This window comes from Salvia splendens, unplaced genomic scaffold (assembly GCF_004379255.2).
Source record: "Salvia splendens isolate huo1 unplaced genomic scaffold, SspV2 ctg1041, whole genome shotgun sequence".
NCBI lineage: Eukaryota > Viridiplantae > Streptophyta > Magnoliopsida > Lamiales > Lamiaceae > Salvia > Salvia splendens.
Genome location: NW_024598583.1, coordinates 12,183 through 30,901, shown reverse-complemented (window position 1 = coordinate 30,901; position 18,719 = coordinate 12,183). Strand labels below are relative to the sequence as shown.

At 37.5% G+C, this 18,719-nt stretch overlaps 1 protein-coding gene and 1 non-coding gene across 4 annotated transcripts; both read left to right on the top strand.

Annotated features, from left to right (window-relative positions):
- Positions 1-13,461: 13,461 nt before the first annotated feature.
- LOC121788432 (protein NONRESPONDING TO OXYLIPINS 2, mitochondrial-like) lies at positions 13,462-17,558 on the top strand. 3 transcript variants are annotated; one of them, XM_042187106.1, is made up of 3 exons: positions 13,463-13,793; positions 13,868-13,986; positions 17,159-17,558. In XM_042187106.1, exons 1-3 carry the CDS (start codon positions 13,621-13,623, stop codon positions 17,182-17,184), a joined length of 318 nt encoding a protein of 105 aa, XP_042043040.1. In that variant the 5' UTR covers positions 13,463-13,620; the 3' UTR covers positions 17,185-17,558. The 3 variants fall into 3 exon arrangements, with proteins under 3 accessions (XP_042043039.1, XP_042043040.1, XP_042043041.1); XM_042187107.1 differs by lacking the exon at positions 17,159-17,558 and adding an exon at positions 15,633-16,250; XM_042187105.1 differs by lacking the exon at positions 17,159-17,558 and having other exon boundaries at positions 13,462-13,793; positions 13,868-14,018.
- Positions 15,166-15,285, top strand: LOC121788435. The gene has a single exon (XR_006047742.1). It is a non-coding gene; the product is annotated as a small nucleolar RNA snoR83 (small nucleolar RNA).
- Positions 17,559-18,719: the final 1,161 nt, after the last annotated feature.

Here is an 18,719-nt window from a genome sequence, read left to right as displayed (position 1 = left end):
CACTCTTCATCAAGGTCGTTAGCAAGCCTATAATCGAACTTTGTCAACTGAACAACCTGCAGAAAAACTTAATAGGTTTATATGTTAACCAAACCTGGCTCACACTAGATATTTCCAAGAGATCGTTTTAAAGCAAAAGGAGATGATTTAGCCATTTTGTTTAGAGGTACACCGTTATAAAACAATAAGTTAGATAAAATTTTAAAAAAAAAATCTAGTATCCCATATAGAACACAAGAAATTGTTTACCCAGTTCGATACAATGTGTATCTACGTCTGGGGGCGATGCCAAGCCAGGGATTTCACTATATAATTTCAGAATAAGCATAATTTACCAATGAGGGAGCACCTCTAATTATAAGCAACTAGAGAGCCCTAATTCTAGTCAAACTAGGAAACATATATCACAAGGAAAAAATACTTCAAGGAAACAAATCCTAAACATGGTAGGAGATAAATTAGGCTTCATAATTAACAATCTCCCACTTGGAGACTAACAACTCCTAAACAACCATTTCCTCGTGATCTCTTCCCTTCATCCGCTTAGCATCGCCTAACCTTCTCTTCAAGTTCCAAGGCCAATTGAAGCTATGCATAGCTTCAATTTCTCTAAGGTCACCACCTTAGTAAACATGTCTGCAGGATTCTCACTTCCAAGTATCTTCACAAGTTGCAGGATTTTCATCTCCACTAGGTGTCGGATGTAATGATACTTCAACTCCACATGCTTTGTCCTAGATGAAACGCAGGATTCTTCGCCAAGAAAATAACACTGTGACTATCACTGTAGAGTATGCTACTCTTGTTCTCCTTCCCAAGTTCATCTAAGAAACTCTGCAACCACACCATCTCCTTGCTTGCCTCTGTCGCAGCTACATATTCAGCCTCCGTAGTAGACAAAGCAACGGTCTTCTGCAACTTAGAAGTCCATGAAATAGCAGTACCACCATAAGTAAATACATGCCCGGTTGTGCTTCTTCTCCCATCAAGATCATTGGACGCCAAGTCTGCATCCACATAACCTGCCAGCTCGACATACTTGCCATTGAAACATAAGACACTTTCTGTAGTACCTCTCAAGTATCGAAGGATCCATTTAACTGCTTCCCAATGTTGCTTGCCCGGATCACCCATGAACCGGCTCACTACTCCCACTGCTTGTGCAATATCAGGCCTCGTACACACCATTGCATACATAATACTGCCAATTGCTGAAGCATAAGGAATTTTCTTCATTTCAGCACGTTCTTCTTTTGTACTCGGCGACTCCTTCTTTGACAGCTTAAAGTGAATGCCTAAAGGCACATTTACTGGCTTCGAATTATCCATGTTGAATCTTTCCAAAACCTTACCAATGTAAGCAGCTTGCGAAAGATACAATTTTCTGCCGCCTTGTCACGCTCGATTCTCATGCCCAAATTTGATTAGCCTCTCCAAGATCTTTCATGGAGAATCGTTCAGACAATTGCCTTTTCAACTTATCCATCTCCTTTTGATCACCTCCTGCGATCAACATATCATCAACATATAATAACAGGATAAGATAGCTCTTGTCAAACCTCTTGTAGTAACAACAATGGTTAGCGTAGCATCTTTTATAGCCAATCTCCATGAATCCATCAAACTTCTTGTACCACTGCTTTGGAGCTTGCTTTAAACCATACAAGCTCTTCTTCAACTTACACACAAGATTTTTCATTCCTTTTACTACGAATCCTTCAGGCTGTGTCATGTACAACTCATCCTCCAAATCACCATGAAGGAATGCCGTCTTTACATCCATCTGATGTAACAATAGATTTTCTGCAACTACCATACTCAACACTAGACGAATAGTAGTTAGTTTCACAACAGGAGTGAACACATCTGTATAATCAATACCGTATCGTTGCTCAAATCCCTTGACAACCAGCTTAGCCTTGTAGCGCTTGCTACCATCAGCTTCACATTTGATTCGATAGACCCACTTGCAATGCAATGCCTTTTTCCCTTTAGGAAGTTCCACAAGCTCCCATGTGCCATTCAGGAGAAGAGAGGCAAACTCATCATCCATGGCAATTTTCCACCTTCGTTTATCAGGGCCTTCTCTGCCTCTGCATAACACTCGGGCTCACCACCAACAGTAAGTAACAAATAGAAATTAGAGGGCGAGTACCTATCAGGTGCACGTCGCTCTCTAGTCGATTTAGGCAGCGGAATAGTCGGTGGTGGAGTGATTGGTTCTTCTTCAAGCATCTCTTCAGCATTCTGACTCTCCTTGCTCCCACTCGAGTTTGAGATGTCTAGCTCGACCACTTGTGGCTCAAAACTGCTGGGACTCGACGCCTCCAATCTATCCTTGTACAATACTTGTTCATTGAAAATGACATCTCTACTGCGAATAACCTTACGGTTCTGCTCATCCCAGAGTCTATAACCGAACTCATCGCCTCCATAACTAATGAACGTACACTTAATAGATTTAGCATCCAACTTACTTCTCTCAACGGAACTAACATGAGCATAAGTAACACAACCAAAGATGTGTATGAAAGATAGATTTACCTCTTTTCCTGTCCAAACCTCCTCGGGTATCCGAAACTCCAAGGGAACTGATGGACCTCTATTAATTAGGAATGCAGCTGTGTTGACTGCATCTGCCCAAAAACTCTTTGGCAATCCACTTTTCAATCTCATGCATCTTGCGCTCTGCGATTCCATTCTGCTGTGGAGTTCCTTTCACAGTTTTCTCCATGCGGATTCCATTCTCGGCGCAGAACTCCTTGAACTTTGTAAGTTCATATTCTCCTCCATTATCGGATCTTAGACACTTCACTTCTGCCCGGTTTCAGTTTCAACAAGGGCTTTCCACTTCCTAAAAGCGTCAAACGCATCGGATTTACTCTTCAGAAAATAAACCCATAGCTTTCGAGTAGAGTCGTCGATGAAAGTCATATAATATTCAGAGCCTCCTAGGGACTTCACAGGTGCTGGTCCCCATAGATCCGTGTGGACCATCTCCAACTTCTGGGTTTTCAATTTTCTGCCTCCTCTTGAGAAACTCACCCTTTTCTGTTTCCCAAACACGCAATCCTCGCACAGGCCAACTTCAATAGTTTTCAGGCCAGGCAGTAAACCTCTTGAGCACATTATCTTCATCCCTTTCTCGCTCATGTGGCCAAGACGACAGTGCCACAAATCTGCATTATTTGCCTCACTTGCAATATCAATGCAATCTTTGGAGTTAGTTGTGGTATACAACGTACCCTCCTTCTTACCTCGAGCTACTATCATAGCTCCCTTGGTAATCTTCCAATTGTTGCAGCCAAACGTCACGGTGTACCCTTCTGCATCAAGCTGCCCAATCGAAATCAAACTTCTCTGCAATCCAGGAATGTGTCTGACTCCATTCAGTTTTATCACGGATCCATTGGACGTCACTACCTTCACGTTTCCCTTTCCCACGATATCTAAGGGCTCGTCATCAGCCAGATGTACCTTCCCAAAATCGCTAGAAACGTAGTCTTCCATTATTTTCACATTGCTGCAGGAGTGGAACGACGCTCCAGAACAGTGTTGTTAGGGTCGCGGGGCGCATCGGGTCGATGAGGTAAAAATTCGGGTCGTGGGTCGACGAGTCGACTGGGTCGAGAGACCCACAAATCTAGGCTAATTGTTTTGCCTTTTAATATAAATAAAATAAATATATTACTCTAATGTTTATAATATATCAAATAATATAAATGTAGACGCAATTCATGTGAATAGAGATAAAGTGGAAAATAGAAATGATCAAAATATCAAAACAATTCATAAGTCATAACACAATAAATAATTGATACCATTGTCTGAAAATATCAAAACAAAGGAATATATGAAGGGTGACAGCAAAAGATCTTTGAATTGTTTATTTGATTAGGAGTGAAGAGGCCGAATTCTAAAGTGTAGAAAGTAGGTTTGAAAAGTTTGATGTGGTGCATGCATATATATAGAGAATTGTGATTCAGAGAGTCAGAGAGTCAGAAAACATGTGAGAGATTTGAGAAAATCAGAGATAGCATATGTTTAGGGCGACCCAGGCGACCCACTCGACCCAACGGCGACCCTGTATCTCGATCAACCCACCCATGTTGGGGCGGTGATGGTCTCGACCCGGGCGACCCGAGCGACCTGAACGACATTTTGACAACACTGCTCCAGAATCCAATACTCATGATTCCATCGGACTACTGACACTCAAGACCAACGCCTCGCCATCGTCATCAGACATGGTAGCGTTTGTTGTCTTCTTGTTCTTCTGATCCTTATTCTTATACTTCTTCGGTGCCTCACACTGATTTCTAAAATGTCCAAACCCATCACAATTCCAGCATTTAACTTTATCCAAATCCTTCTTGGATTGGCTCCTTCCTCTGGAATTTGATCTTCCACGATTTTGCTTTCCCTTCGATCTGCCTCTCTGTTCTGTATTCAGTGCTTATCCCGAAGTAGAAGATCCTGATTCTCTCCGGCGAACTTCCTCACCAATCATCAGATCTTTTACTCTGTCAACTGTTAGGTTTGTCTCTGCAGCAGTAAGTGTTGTCACTGTGCCAGCCCAACTCTCAGCCAGAGACGATAGCAAAATCAGGGCACGAATTTCATCATTGAATTTTATATCAACCGAGTTCAGTTGCGAAGTAATCATGTTGAACTCGTTGAGATGTTGTTGCACCAGCTTTCCCTCTTGCATTCTAAAATTAAACAATCGTCTAATCAGATGTACCTTGTTTGCCGTTGATGGTTTCTGATACATGTCCTCCAAGATCTTCATCATCTCCTTTGTCGACTTTGCTGCAGTCGTGTGATAAGCCACATCCTTGGACAACGATAGCCTAATCGCGCTCATCGCTTTTCTGTCCAGCAGCTCCCACTCCTCCTGTTCCATCTTTTCGGGTTTGGTTTTTAAAGGCTTCCAGAGATCTTTACCGTACAGGTAATCCTCAATCTGCATCTTCCAAAATCCGAAATCAGATCCGTCGAACTTCTCTACAGCAATTTTCTCATCGATCCCCATCGTGATTCTGCCTCTTAAACCCTAGGCTCTTGATACCAGTTGTTGGGAAATAAACACATGCAATCACGAATATGAAAGAGAATGAACACAAGAAATTGTTTACCCAGTTCGATACAATGTGTATCTACGTCTGGGGGGCGATGTCAAGCCAGGGATTTCACTATATAATTTCAGAATAAGCATAATTTAACAATGAGGGAGCACCTCTATTTATAAGCAACTAGAGAGCCTTAATTCTAGTCAAACTAGGAAACATATATCACAAGGAAAAAATACTTCAAGGAAACAAATCCTAAACATGGTAGGAGATAAATTAGGCTCCATAATTAACAGAGAGATGATGACGTTTAGGGTTTAGTTCTATGTACACATTTAATTTTTCACAATATGCTCTTTTTTCAAAAGTTGTCATTTAAGAAAGAATATACTCTTACATTTATAGGAAACAGACACTCATTTGTGATTTTCAAGTGGAAATGGAATTGCAAAATCTATAAGCCGAACAGTCTGTCAAAATACAACATTGTAACGGCATCCGTACTTCCATGCTAACTTAAAAGATTCAGATGTTTGAAGTCATTACCATTATTTATCTAAGCTCTATGCAATGCTTCTGAATTTCTTGGTAGCAGTCTTTGAAACAAAGTTGAACTAAGGATGGGAAATTATCAACCTTAGTTATGATGACTGATAAACCAAGAAACATTGGTTGGATTATCATACTTGATTATTCATTCCAGTATAGAGTAGATATAGTACATACATGGTTACCGGAGTGCACTGTGCATCCCAGATATCCAAGTATCCAACTGGTCCTGTCTACATACTACAACCTCTAAATGTTGTGTGCCTCATTGATACTGTTTGGATGATGGGCTAATAGTGACCTATTTGATGGTGAGGAAAGGAGAGAGGAGGTAAAAGGGACATATGCCTACTGCCTAAGAATAAGAAGAGGGAAACTTATAAAACACTCTTATTTGCTCAATTCTTCAGCATATAGACAATTGTGGAACTTTTGTGCATCCTAGATATCCAAGTATCCAATTGGTCTTGTCTACATAGTACAGCCTCTAAATAATGTGTGCCTCATTGATAATGTTTGTAAGATGGGCAGTAGTGACCTGTTTGATGGTGAGGAAAGGAGAAAGGAGAAAGGAGCTAAAAGGGACATGTGCCTACTGCCTAAGAAAAAGCAGGGGGAAACTTATAAAACACTCTTATTTGCTCAATTCTTCAGCATATAGACAATTGTGGAACTTTTGCTCTACCAAAGCTCTAAGAGATACTCATGTCAAGCACATGACAGCAAAATATAAAAAAGGCTAGATTTTACTATATAGGCATCGAATTTCAGAAGCAGCAATCATAAAATTAATCAATTGTAATTGCATAAATTTATCCTCTTACACGTCTTCTCAATAGAATGGGCAATACTTGCTCCAGATAATAGTCAGGTTCTGACTTTCGAGGAACACGCATGGTATATGGTGGTTTATCCATTGACCTCATCACCTTTTCTGGAACTCTTTTCACAATAGGTACATCCTTTGCAAGGAAAGAGATGAACCAATCAACATCAAAAATGTTGGCAAACTCACTGCATAACAAAGTAATAACTGGATGAGACGGGGATTCACTTAGTTAAGTCAAAAGAAAAGAAACTACTCTTAGTATAGAATTGGCATCATGCTTCAGTTACCAGAAGTGAGGTTAGGGATCTTACCTAACAGGATTTGAATCTCTTTAACAAAGGAGGTTGTCAGAAGAAACTAAATTTGATATCTTACATTATTTATACTGTAAGTATTGCCAATTGGCATTTCTAACCCTGGGTTAATAACTACCATACCTAGATTACTGAAACAATGAAATCCAATAGGAAAAGGAACTGTTTAGCCCCAGCACTTAAGAAATAGGTTGCAAATTATAATGCCCGGATAACTGAAGTTCATTTCCCTACTTAAATAAGTCAGTTTTCATCTCAACCAACCTTTCATCCTTCCAGAACGAATTATGATCCAATTCTGGCACAACTAAAGTAGCGTTTAAAATCTTTGCAACAACCACAGCATCAGTTATCTGTAGATCAAAAGAAAATATTAAATTATAGGCATTTAATCGTACAACTAAAACTAATGCAAAGTGGACAGGACAATTTTAGGTAACTGAAACGAAGAAATTTAATAAGCACAAACAAATTCATACTCTAAATTAGATATATGCATAACGATAAAAAATATGAGGCAACTTACTCCTGTTCTTTGTTGGTTCAGCCCCCCACTAGTTGCGATAAGTAAGTATCCATTTGAAAACCGTTCCCGTACAGGAGCTATTATTGATCATCATTAAATAAAGGGTAAACAACAACAAAAACAACAACAACAACAATAATAATAATAATAATAATAATAATAATAATAATAATAATAATATAAAAAAATGTAGGGGAAAAGGCTGAAGCTGGCGAAGGAATTAAATTCTGTTATCATATCTTAACTCAGCTAAAAGTTATCTGGTTCATGATAAATATCCTTGATATTCTTGAAAACCAAAGTGAAATAACTTGATATGTTAAAAAAAGGTGAAGCACCATTTATTTAAATAAGAAACCAAATATTAGTAGTTTTTTTATGATACCAGATGGCCCATTATCTCCTAAAGCTTTTATACCCATCCTAAGCATCTGAGACTTGATTGTTTATAATTACCAAAAACTCAACTGAACAACTTTTAATCAAATGCCAACATCAGCACTCCATATCAAAAGCAGCTACAACATTCAGACAAAATTGTAAATTTTATCTTTAATGCTTTAACCAATAGCAATTGTGTGCAAACAAAAAAACTAGCTTCATACTAATGGCAAAAAAAACCCATCTTGCAATATATAGAATACTCAGACAAACTTACGTGCAAAGTGGGGTCCTCTTTCACTGCAACCATAATAAAAGCTTGAAAACTTGGATTTCCATATATCAACTGGAACCTGATAACTTTTATCCTACATTCAATTTAACATAGTGGCATGTCTTAGGGATAAGAATAAATGAAACAGAGGGGAAGAAGTATTGTAAAATATGCTTAATTACTGCAGCTAGAGTTTCGTCACAATTTCTATAGACTCAAATAATGGTAAAAGTATCTTATACAGGGGAAGAAGTAATGTACACATGCAATCAGAAAATATGCTTAATTACTGCAGCCACTGTACTTCAGTTTAGTGGCATGTCTTAGGGATAAGAATAAATGAAATCATCAAACAGTTCATAGAGAGCAACCATAGATTAGAAAGAAAAAAATCAATGTCATTTGAATCAATTGTAGCTTCACCTCTGTTTCATGTCTTTATGTTAGCAAAAACAATGACTAACAATGTTAATATGCGTAAAGAGAACAAACCAACTAATAAAACTTATTCAACTGCCAGATAAATAAGAGAAGTCAATAAATGACAGCTAATTCCATGAAATTTAGCAAGTCTTCTTCTATTTAAACCATGCACTTTATTTCCAGACCTACTTACACAATGTATATATATATACATATTAACAGTAAAATAAACCCAAAAACACACTTTTTACAGAGACATGATTTGTCTACACTAAAAGTAATATAATCCTTTTTATCACATTTCGGTCGCTAATTTTCTTAAATACAAGCAGAAAAAAATTACTACGAACATTCATGCTCTACAAAGCAGGAATGACGTACTATAAATCACGACAATGATCATCATAGTAGCTTGAATTATGTGTTGACTGTAAGTAAGTATAACCTGAGGATGTGATATGTAACATGGTTGCTCCTCTCCATTCCACTCATACAAATTTAATTTCATGGGGTTCCTTTTATCAGTAAAATTACATGGAAACACATCTAAAAAGAATAATAGCATAGTTAACGAAACTTCCTAAGGACATAAAGAATACATCAGGATCATATAGAAAACAATCGATGAGACACAGAAAGCCCCAATAACCTTTCAAACAAGCACAATGTGCTGCTAACTGGTCTTGCTTTGCAATTAATATAACCTTGTCTTACATTTATAGTTCTCTACATTGTGAAAGCGAAAGCAATGGATTTAAGTATAAGGAGAAGACATAATTAAATTACTGCACCATCATAGTCCCTTAGTTTAAAAGATTTTGTCTAATATCACTAAAGGTCTCCTCGTCACTAAATTTAGAAGGCCAAAGGTTTTTGTCCATCTCGGTAGCCCCTCACCTCTCATATTAGCAAACAAAAGAGAAGGCACGGATTTATGCAGAACCAGAAATGTGTCTACACTAGGTTGCATTTAATTCCATGGTTAAGAATAAAGTAACTAAAACTCAGAAAGATTAGCATTTGAGAGAAAACTTTTTCCCCAAAGTAAAGTCAGCTGGAAAACTAATCAAAGATGCAAAGTTGGATAGCAATCAGAAAGAAGGGAAGATCAAAGATAGAAACACCATATTATCTCAAGAGAAGAAAATATTGTTCCACTTAGACAACTCGAATCAGTCAAAATTAAGTGTTCAATTCAACAAAGCATTGCTAAAAAATAGCTGCATTGCTAAACGTATCTACATTCCAATTAAGGGATGAAAATCAGGATAGAAGCAATCGACTTCCACACAGAAACACACATTGAGGGTTAAAACTCAAAATCTCACTTACCTTCTTGTACCAAGTCGGTTTCACGAAGCGATTAGAGTACCACTCAAGATCCGACGCAACGTGGCCTGTGAAGAGAGAGATGAGGGCAACGGCGAAGAGCAGTAGCCCGCACACGACCGTCCATGGCACCGCCTGCCGTTGCCCGAGGTGCATATAAGTCCAATAATGCTGCTGGCTGTGCGGAGACTGCTGCAGCTTCTGCTTCTGCTTCTGCTTCTGTTGCTGCAAAATGACATTATTCACGAGAACGCCGCCGCCGCCGCCGCACCTCAACGCCTTGTTAGCCACGCCCATTTCATCTTGCTCCGCAACTTCTCATAGTAATTAGGGACAAAATCAAGCAGTGTAAATGACTTGACTCGGCTAATTGGTGGAAACCCTGCTCGAATTGATGTCGTTTTTGTTGCAGTGTGAAAATTGCAGCTGTGTAGAGTAGAAGGAGGGAGAGAGAGAGAGAGAGAGAGAGAGAGAGAGAGGATCTCAATAAATGAGAAAGCTTGATTAATCAATTTATTAACTCTCATTTAATAACGAGATTTTTCTCTTAAGGGTTCATTTAATTGCGAGAATTATAATGTTTAATCTAACATAAAGTTTAATCCTAACGTGGCATTTAATTCTCACTAAAAATAAATATTATTTGGACTTCAAATTTGACAAAGTGGATACAGAATCTTTCTCAAAAAAGAAAGAAAAACGAACAATTCAATTCTCTGTAATATCATGAATTTAGAGAACTTCTCTGTTTATTAGTTTATTTAGTAAACTTCAATATTGGTTATTAAAAGGGTTTTTTTGGCTCCAAAAACTATAAACTCTAAAATTTGGTTTTGGAATTGGATTTTAAAACTGAACTTTTGATTTATTTGCTTCTTCCTAGTCTGACCTAAATACATATAAATTTTTCGTTGGAAAATTATCCAACATGGACAACCGTAAATATGACTTGGAAACCGATTTTATGACTGTGAATGAGCGTTGTTTTGCATGCCCTAACATTTTAAACAACTAAGAACGACATTTGATTCGTCTTCACTCAATTTTAATACCAAAACGCTCTCCATCCTGATTTCAGCTCGATTCAGGTAACATTAAACCAGATATCACCGAACTAATTCAAAGTGTGGTTGATTCGATTGAGAGTTGTATTTAGTGTCGGTCAATTCATTCGATTTGGGATTCTTATTTCATGCATCGTTCTTCATTTGGATTTTCGTTCTGGTTGTCCACCATAGACTAAGAAGTACTCCCTCCATCCCACCTTATTCGCACTTTTCTTTTTAGGTCGTAAATTTGAGATTGATTTTTTTTTGTAATTAAATTAGTATTTTAAGCGTAATGAGAAATCACTTAATAAGTGAACACTTAATTAACTACTCCCTCCGTCCCATAAAAATATGGGCATATGATATGGCACATGAATTCACACAAATTTGGTAAAGTAAGAGAGATGAGGAGAATGGTAGTTAAAGTAATGTCAGTGGATAGTGGGACCCTGTTATTGTTAGTGTTTTAATGGTGGTATAAGTAGTAAATAATTTGATGTATAGAGGTAATAAATTGGGATAATTTTCTATAAATGAAGATGCCCATATTTTTATGAGACGGACCCTAATTCTTTTTAAAATAGAAATAGTGTAAGTAGTTTGGGATGAGCCGGAATAGAAAAGTGCAAGTAACATGAGACGGATGGAGTATTTTTTTAGTCATTGTCCTTCTAAGGTACTCCATCCGTCCGCCATTAGGAGTCTCATTTCTTGGCGGCACGAGTTTTAAGAAAATGTTAAGAAAAGTGGGTGGAAAAAGTTAGTGGAATAGGGGTCCCACTTGTGTATATTAGTTTTAAATGAAATGTGAGTGGAACGAGTTAGTGGAATGTGAGACCCTATTACCATTTATGAAAAAAGTGAACCGGGACTCCTATTCGCGGGTGGACTAAAATGGAAAAACGGGACTCCTATTCGTGGGTGGACTAAAATGGAAAAACGGGACTCCTATTCGCGGACGGAGGGAGTAATACTGAAGAATAGTGTTCACATTTTTCCAATGTCTATCATGCTAAGCGCATAATCTCCATCTGACCTAGTAGAATATCATGGCATACATAATAGATCATATGGCCGAAGCATATGAGATCCTTTTAGGGTTGTTTTCTTTCTTTGACATTGGAAGGACAATCCTTTTTGACAATACGCGCCCGTCCCGATCCTGTCCCGCGACCCGTGCATGCGAGACACGGGACGGGCTGTCACGCCACGAGCCGTGGCGACGTGGCGCACCCCTGCGCCACCCGTGACGCCCACTCTCGGGCAGGCGAGTGGGCGTCGTCACGCTGACGCAATAAATCAATTTTTTTAAAAAAATGAATTTTAAAAAAAATTACTTTTTATTTATAAAAATTGTTTTTATATTTAAAAACAATTTTTACAAATAAATGAATACAAGAAATTCGTAATAGCCCATATATATTTGATGGGCTAGCGAATTTATGAAATCATTCTTGGTTGTTTCTCTTTTATAGAGACATCCTTGAATGTTTTATGTTTCACTTTCGATGTGGGACAAAATCATTCTTGGTTGTTTCTCTTTTATAGAGACATCCTTGAATGTTTTATGTTTCACTTTCAATGTGGGACAAACTCATTCTTGGTCGGAGGTGAAGCAGCTTACCACCGAGCTGCGCTTCGTTGTCGGGTTGGAAAGGAACGAGTCTGTATAACCAACCTCCCCCAAGCACGGGTCCAGGCGACGCCATGAACAGGCTACCTCCCCCAGCGCCTGGGTCCAGGCCAGTGACTCAAGAATCCCCCAGGGGAAATTAATCCCCAAGATGCGCCATCAGGGGTCGAACACGTTACCTCCAGGATGGAGCGGTATCCTTACCCCTCAACCACTTGAGCTAAGGGGCCAGGATTTTTATAGAGACATCCTTGAATGTTTTATGTTTCACTTTCGATGTGGGACAAACTCATTATTGGTTGTTTCTCTTTTATAGAAAAAACCTTGAATGTTTTATGTTTCACTTTCGATGTGGGACAAAATCATTCTTGGTTGTTTCTCTTTTATAGAGACATCCTTGAATGTTTTATGTCTCACTTTCGATGTAGGACAAACTCATTCTTGGTTGTTTCTCTTTTATAGAGACATCCTTGAATGTTTTATGTTTCACTTTCAATGTGAGACAAAATCATTCTTGGTTGTTTCTCTTTTATAGAGGACACAATCATTCTTGGTTGTTTCTCTTTTATAGAGACATCCTTGAATGTTTTATGTCTCACTTTCGATGTGGGACAAACTCATTCTTGGTTGTTTCTCTTTTATAGAGACATCCTTGAATGATTTTGTCCGACGTCGAAAGTGAAACATAAAACATTCAAGGATGTCTCTATAAAATTGTATTTTAAATTATGTCATTTTTATTTTTTAGGATTTTAATTATGTCTTTTTTTTGAATTTTAAGTTGTATTTTTATTTTATGTTGTAATGTTATTTTAATTTTAATGAAGTGTGTTTGTTTTAATTTAATTGAGTTGGAAATAAAAATAAAAAATGAAATTGAATGAATAGTAATTCAAGGGACGATTTAAGGGACGGTTAACGGACGGAGCGTTGCAGGTTCCGTCCCTTAGTTAAGAATGAAGTAAAAATGTATAGTGGAATCCTCTAATAGTAGTTTAAGGGATGGTTAAGGGACGGTGATGGGAGAGCATAGTGGATGCTCTTACTTAAACACAAGGATTGTGTGTGAATATTGAACTAAAAATAATAACTCAATCATAACTCTGGCTAATGCGGATGCCGGGAGTAATTGGCATTTTGTTGAGGGACTATCGAGCTAATTATATGTAAACCCTAAACCCTAATATCTTTATCGCCAAAATCGATCACATTTCTATCTCTATCGTCGGTGAGCGAACAAAATGGCATCCAGATGCAGCAGAATTTTCCAGAAATCTTCTGTTTCTGCCCTAAAATCGGCCATTTCGAAGCCAGCTTCTTCTTCTTTCAACAGATCAGCCACCGCCCCATCCAATAGGCCACCTCTATTCACTACTCCAGTGACCTCTCCCCTTCGCCGGTTATCTCTCTCAAGGTAGACCCTAGATTCTCAATTTTCCTGCTCAGTCTCTGTTTGCTATAATATTGAAATGAATAAGGGTGTGATAGGGCGCCGTCGGAGTTGGGAGGTGTGGCGTCGTTGCTGCCACTGCACAGTGCGGTGGCTACGGCGAGGATGACGTCGTGCCTGAGCTCGTCGTCCAGGAGTTGTCGGGCTCTTTCTCAGGGTACACTCTGCTGCACTTCTCCAGATCTCTAGTATGTTTTTTTTGCTGTTTTGTTTACTTGTCATGAATATTTTTTGTAGTTAATGTTCATGCTGCTTTGTGTTTCTTTATGTAAACGATTGAGCTTGCGGTAGGATGTTAGTCCAGAACACTTTATTAAAATTAAGCTTCTTAATTCTGGGAAAAGTATAATTCAGGTAACTAGTAGTTGAAGGAGCTATGGCGTAAGTATCCTATTATGATGACCTAGGGAATGTGATATTAAGTGATTTTTGTTCGTTACTACTCCCACTCTAAGTGGAGCATTTCTATTACAGCATGTGATTTTAGTAGTGTTGTTCTGTGAGTTAGGTGGAGAGAATAAAAGTAAGAGTGAGAGAAAAAGTTGAGAGAGTGATGTTTCTATTTTTAGAAGTGTGTCATTTAGAGTGGGACATCCCAAAATGTAAAATGGTTCACATAGAGTGGGACGGAGGGAGTATAAAAAATTACCCTAGAATATGTTCTAAATATAACCCTGATTAGATTTTGGTTGATTATTTATTCAAGCTCCTCATTCATTATGTGTAGTCTTGGGAATCTTGTATCTGTTCCAACAGCTTATCTTTTCTTGTTTTTGGTTTTGGGTATGGTACCATAAGGAAGGTGGTTGTGAAAGTAGCAGTTTCAGTGATATCATTATTTTAGTTGTTAAAAAATTGGAATTCAGGCAATGGTGTAACTATTTTTCGTCTAGATATTGCAAAAACCCTCATTATTAATGTATGCAGTTTCTGTTATTGTACATCTACCTAGTTTTGTGGCTTTGATGTACCCTTGTTGAGGGTTATTTATGTTTATGACCATTTCCCTGCATTGTATATCTACGCTTGTTAAGATTTTTACAGTTTTTTGTCTGCATTTTAATAAATATGGAATGACGTTGACATTCATCTTGATTATTTTGCTTCTTTTCTGTTAGTGCCTAATCTATGCATAATGCTTGATTTCTGTGTTAAGTTTTTTGTGATACCATGTGAGCCATAGCTCATCTCAAACTAGTGCTAGTTATGAATGTTTTCAATCTTCATATGTTCTGAAAACAGAACATTTTATAATTTGAACTTCTGTGGCCAATCTGTGACTTGGAACAATTATGTTTGGATGAATGTTATATGTTCATTTATTTGTGCCTTCATAATCCCAAATAAGCACTATTATGTTTATTTGATTCATGGGAGGCGTAGACTAACTATGGAAGTTCGCTGATAACACCTTTCTATTCCAGAAGGTGTTTCAATAGTACCTTACCATACATGTACCAATTTTCAGTGATACAAATCTACTTATTGTCACATGTCATTAAATCACCAGAAAGCTAAGTTACAAGAATTCTTAGTCTTTCACTTATAGATTATAAAGAAATTCCTTGAAGTTCTAATAACATCTGAAACTTGTTAGAAAATTTCTAATTTCCTGAAGTAAACATCAATTCAGTCCTGGCATACACCTTGATTTTTATTGGATTATTGGTTGGATCTTTCTCAGTCATGGTTGTTTACCTCAACCCTCATCTCTTCTACGACCTCCCTAACAATAATTCGGTCTTTTCTTTTTTACCTGGAGGTAATGATCAGCTCTCTGACTGGGATATTTGATTCCTGCAGGCACATGAGTTTCCAATGGTTGAAAGAAACACAAGAAATTTACAAGGTCTTCCATTATGATTCATTGAATTACACACTATGTATAGGTGCTTTAATTAATGTACTAAAGCAGCTAGTTAGTATTGATGTGATAGATAATAAATTAATCTCTTACCAACCAAAGTACCTGCATACATTTAAAAAATAGAGAATAAGATGCATCTATTTTTATGTTGTAGTATTGGGCTGTTAATAATTTGTTTCTGCAATATTCTTGGTTGAATGATCTATATCTTGAAAATTAAGCAAATGAAATGCGAAGCTAGGACTTATATTTGTATGATGGTTGTAGTTTGATAGGTGTTTGATTTTCATGAGTGTTATTATTTGTGCTCGTCTCATATCTGAGTGCGTATCTAGTCTCTCTGATGTGTTAGATATTTGTGCTCGTCTCATATCTGAGTGCGTATCTTCCATTATGATTCATTGAATTACACACTATGTATAGGTGCTTTAATTAATGTACTAAAGCAGCTAGTTAGTATTGATGTGATAGATAATAAATTAATCTCTTACCAACCAAAGTACCTGCATACATTTAAAAAATAGAGAATAAGATGCATCTATTTTTATGTTGTAGTATTGGGCTGTTAATAATTTGTTTCTGCAATATTCTTGGTTGAATGATCTATATCTTGAAAATTAAGCAAATGAAATGCGAAGCTAGGACTTATATTTGTATGATGGTTGTAGTTTGATAGGTGTTTGATTTTCATGAGTGTTATTATTTGTGCTCGTCTCATATCTGAGTGCGTATCTAGTCTCTCTGATGCCTGAACAATGTGATCAATGGGTCAGATTTTATAGTCTCAATTCATTTTATAGGTCCATTGATGCTTGAAAATGTGATTGTTGGATTTGACTAGTAAAGTTTGAGTTCATTATCGCACTCAACCATTAGTCTTGGGAGCCATTTAGCAGATTTAGAAAACTGCTGTGTACTTTAGGTTCTTGTAATGGTGCGTAGCCTAATATTGGAATGAAGTTAAAAATTTTACGTCAGAGGAAGTCTATTGAAAAAATTCATCCGTGAACCACTTCAATTGCTATCTAAAACGAGTGTGCCCAACTTCCCTTCCGTTGATTCATTCTGAATGTCCAAATGTCTCAGCCCTTGAATTGGTCTTGTCAGTTACTTTTCCCTGTCAAAATGTGTGCTGGGTTAACAAACATGGTAACATCAGTTCTCCTTTTCCAGATGAAACTGATGGGACGTGAGAAACTTACTCAAAGGTGTGGCTTAGTCATCTGCTTTAGAGTTGCTTCTGAAGATACTCTCAATACTTATCTTTCATGTCTTGATAATCAACTAAGTGACCATTGGCACATATTGACCTAGCTTGTAGTTTATCAACAAGTGTATAAATATTATTGCACCATTCTTATTACATTCGCAAGGTATCTTGCTGTTTTAAATTTCTATAGCACAGGTTGGTGGCACGGAACAAGTGATCTGATACTGGCTTCTTTTTTGTTTCTTATGCTAGAGCTTGGTCTATCAGTTCCAAGGTGAGATAATTGCTTACAGAGTTGAGAAGTTGTCATCGTGTGTGACCGGGATGAAAGCTAGGCTGGATATTTTATTGCTTCATAATTTCAGCTGAATTCTACAAGGCAAAATCCAAACTCACTGCTATTTGATTCTACCAAAAACAGAGCAGTTTGATTCTGCTATTTGGAAAACCAACTTTTGACTCGATCATTTTATTGGATTGCTCTTTAGGCTTAGTTGCCCATTCGTTATCTGCATTTTTGTGGGTAGGATATTAGTTAAATTTAATACATTGTTAACGTTAATAAACCTTTATCGGGAAAATCTTTGAACCATGTCATTTTGTACGGGTGAATATCGATAGATGGGATGCAGTTAAAATTTTTCTGTGGTAAGTGGTTAATTCATACACATACATCAAACAAGTATGGCCATATTTGATACAAAAGCTAAATGTCTATTTGCGTATGAGTTTGTCAAGTGGTAGAAAGGTAATATCTTATGTCAAAAGTTTTAGGTTTGAATCTTCTTTGTCGTGGTCTTTAGTTTTATGTTCATTTACTCATAAAAAAAAGCTAAATGTGTATGTATGATGTCCATTGTAACTTGTTTGAATTGATGATATGAAGTTGAGGTATGATTTATTAAAGTTTATGAGTAATGTAAAATGTTTAACGCGTGTGCATTTTCTAAAACCAAATTATGGATGTAATTTTAAAACATGCTTCGACATGTTGCATGCTTTTCGATAAACGTAACAATGGAAAAAAAATGGACATTTTAAATGTACAATAGTAAATAAGGCCATCAATTAACATGAAATTCACTGGTTGACCTAATGAATTGCTCGATAATGTAATAGTAGTATTATGGTTGAAAATTTATACTCATCTTTGAAAAAATTACAATCTGAATCTATACTAATCTAAAGTGCCAATTGGATGGAAAGTCAATATTGCCCTTTTTGGGGTAAATTGTGAAGCAATTTTGTTTGCCCTTTTGGTCATTTTGAGAAATGACAACCATTGGATAGAAAAAGACAGCTCCTATGGAGCAATAGTGGCTTCTCAAATAGCCCAATCAAATGCAAACTTCTTAAAGAAGATTTGAAACACTTTTAAATAGATGGACTCGAATCTGCATAATCATTCTTTTTTTATTTTTTTACAGAATTATAACTCACTTCTCCAAAATTTGTTGGCCAAATAATCATCGAATGGAATGAAAGCTTTCTCAAGGAAATTACACTTAATAAAGCACTGTTAATTGTGCTTGCTGTCAAATGAGAGGTGAGAAGAAGAAAAAGAATAGGAAGGGAGAAGAGAGAAGCCCGGTGGCGACGACTGTGCAGACCCACCACCTCCATCTCCCTATCATGGAATTTCGTCAGCGGAAGCGGACGGCAACAACGGCTCTGGCTTAAGAAAGAGAGAGAGAGATGAGAAGAAGAGAAGAAAGAGATAAAGAGAAGAGTTAGCGTCGCTCGCCGGCGACGCATCTGTGCAGGCGGGCAGCGCGAGGGGTGAGGAAGGCGGGGCGGCGAGGGAGAGAGAGGC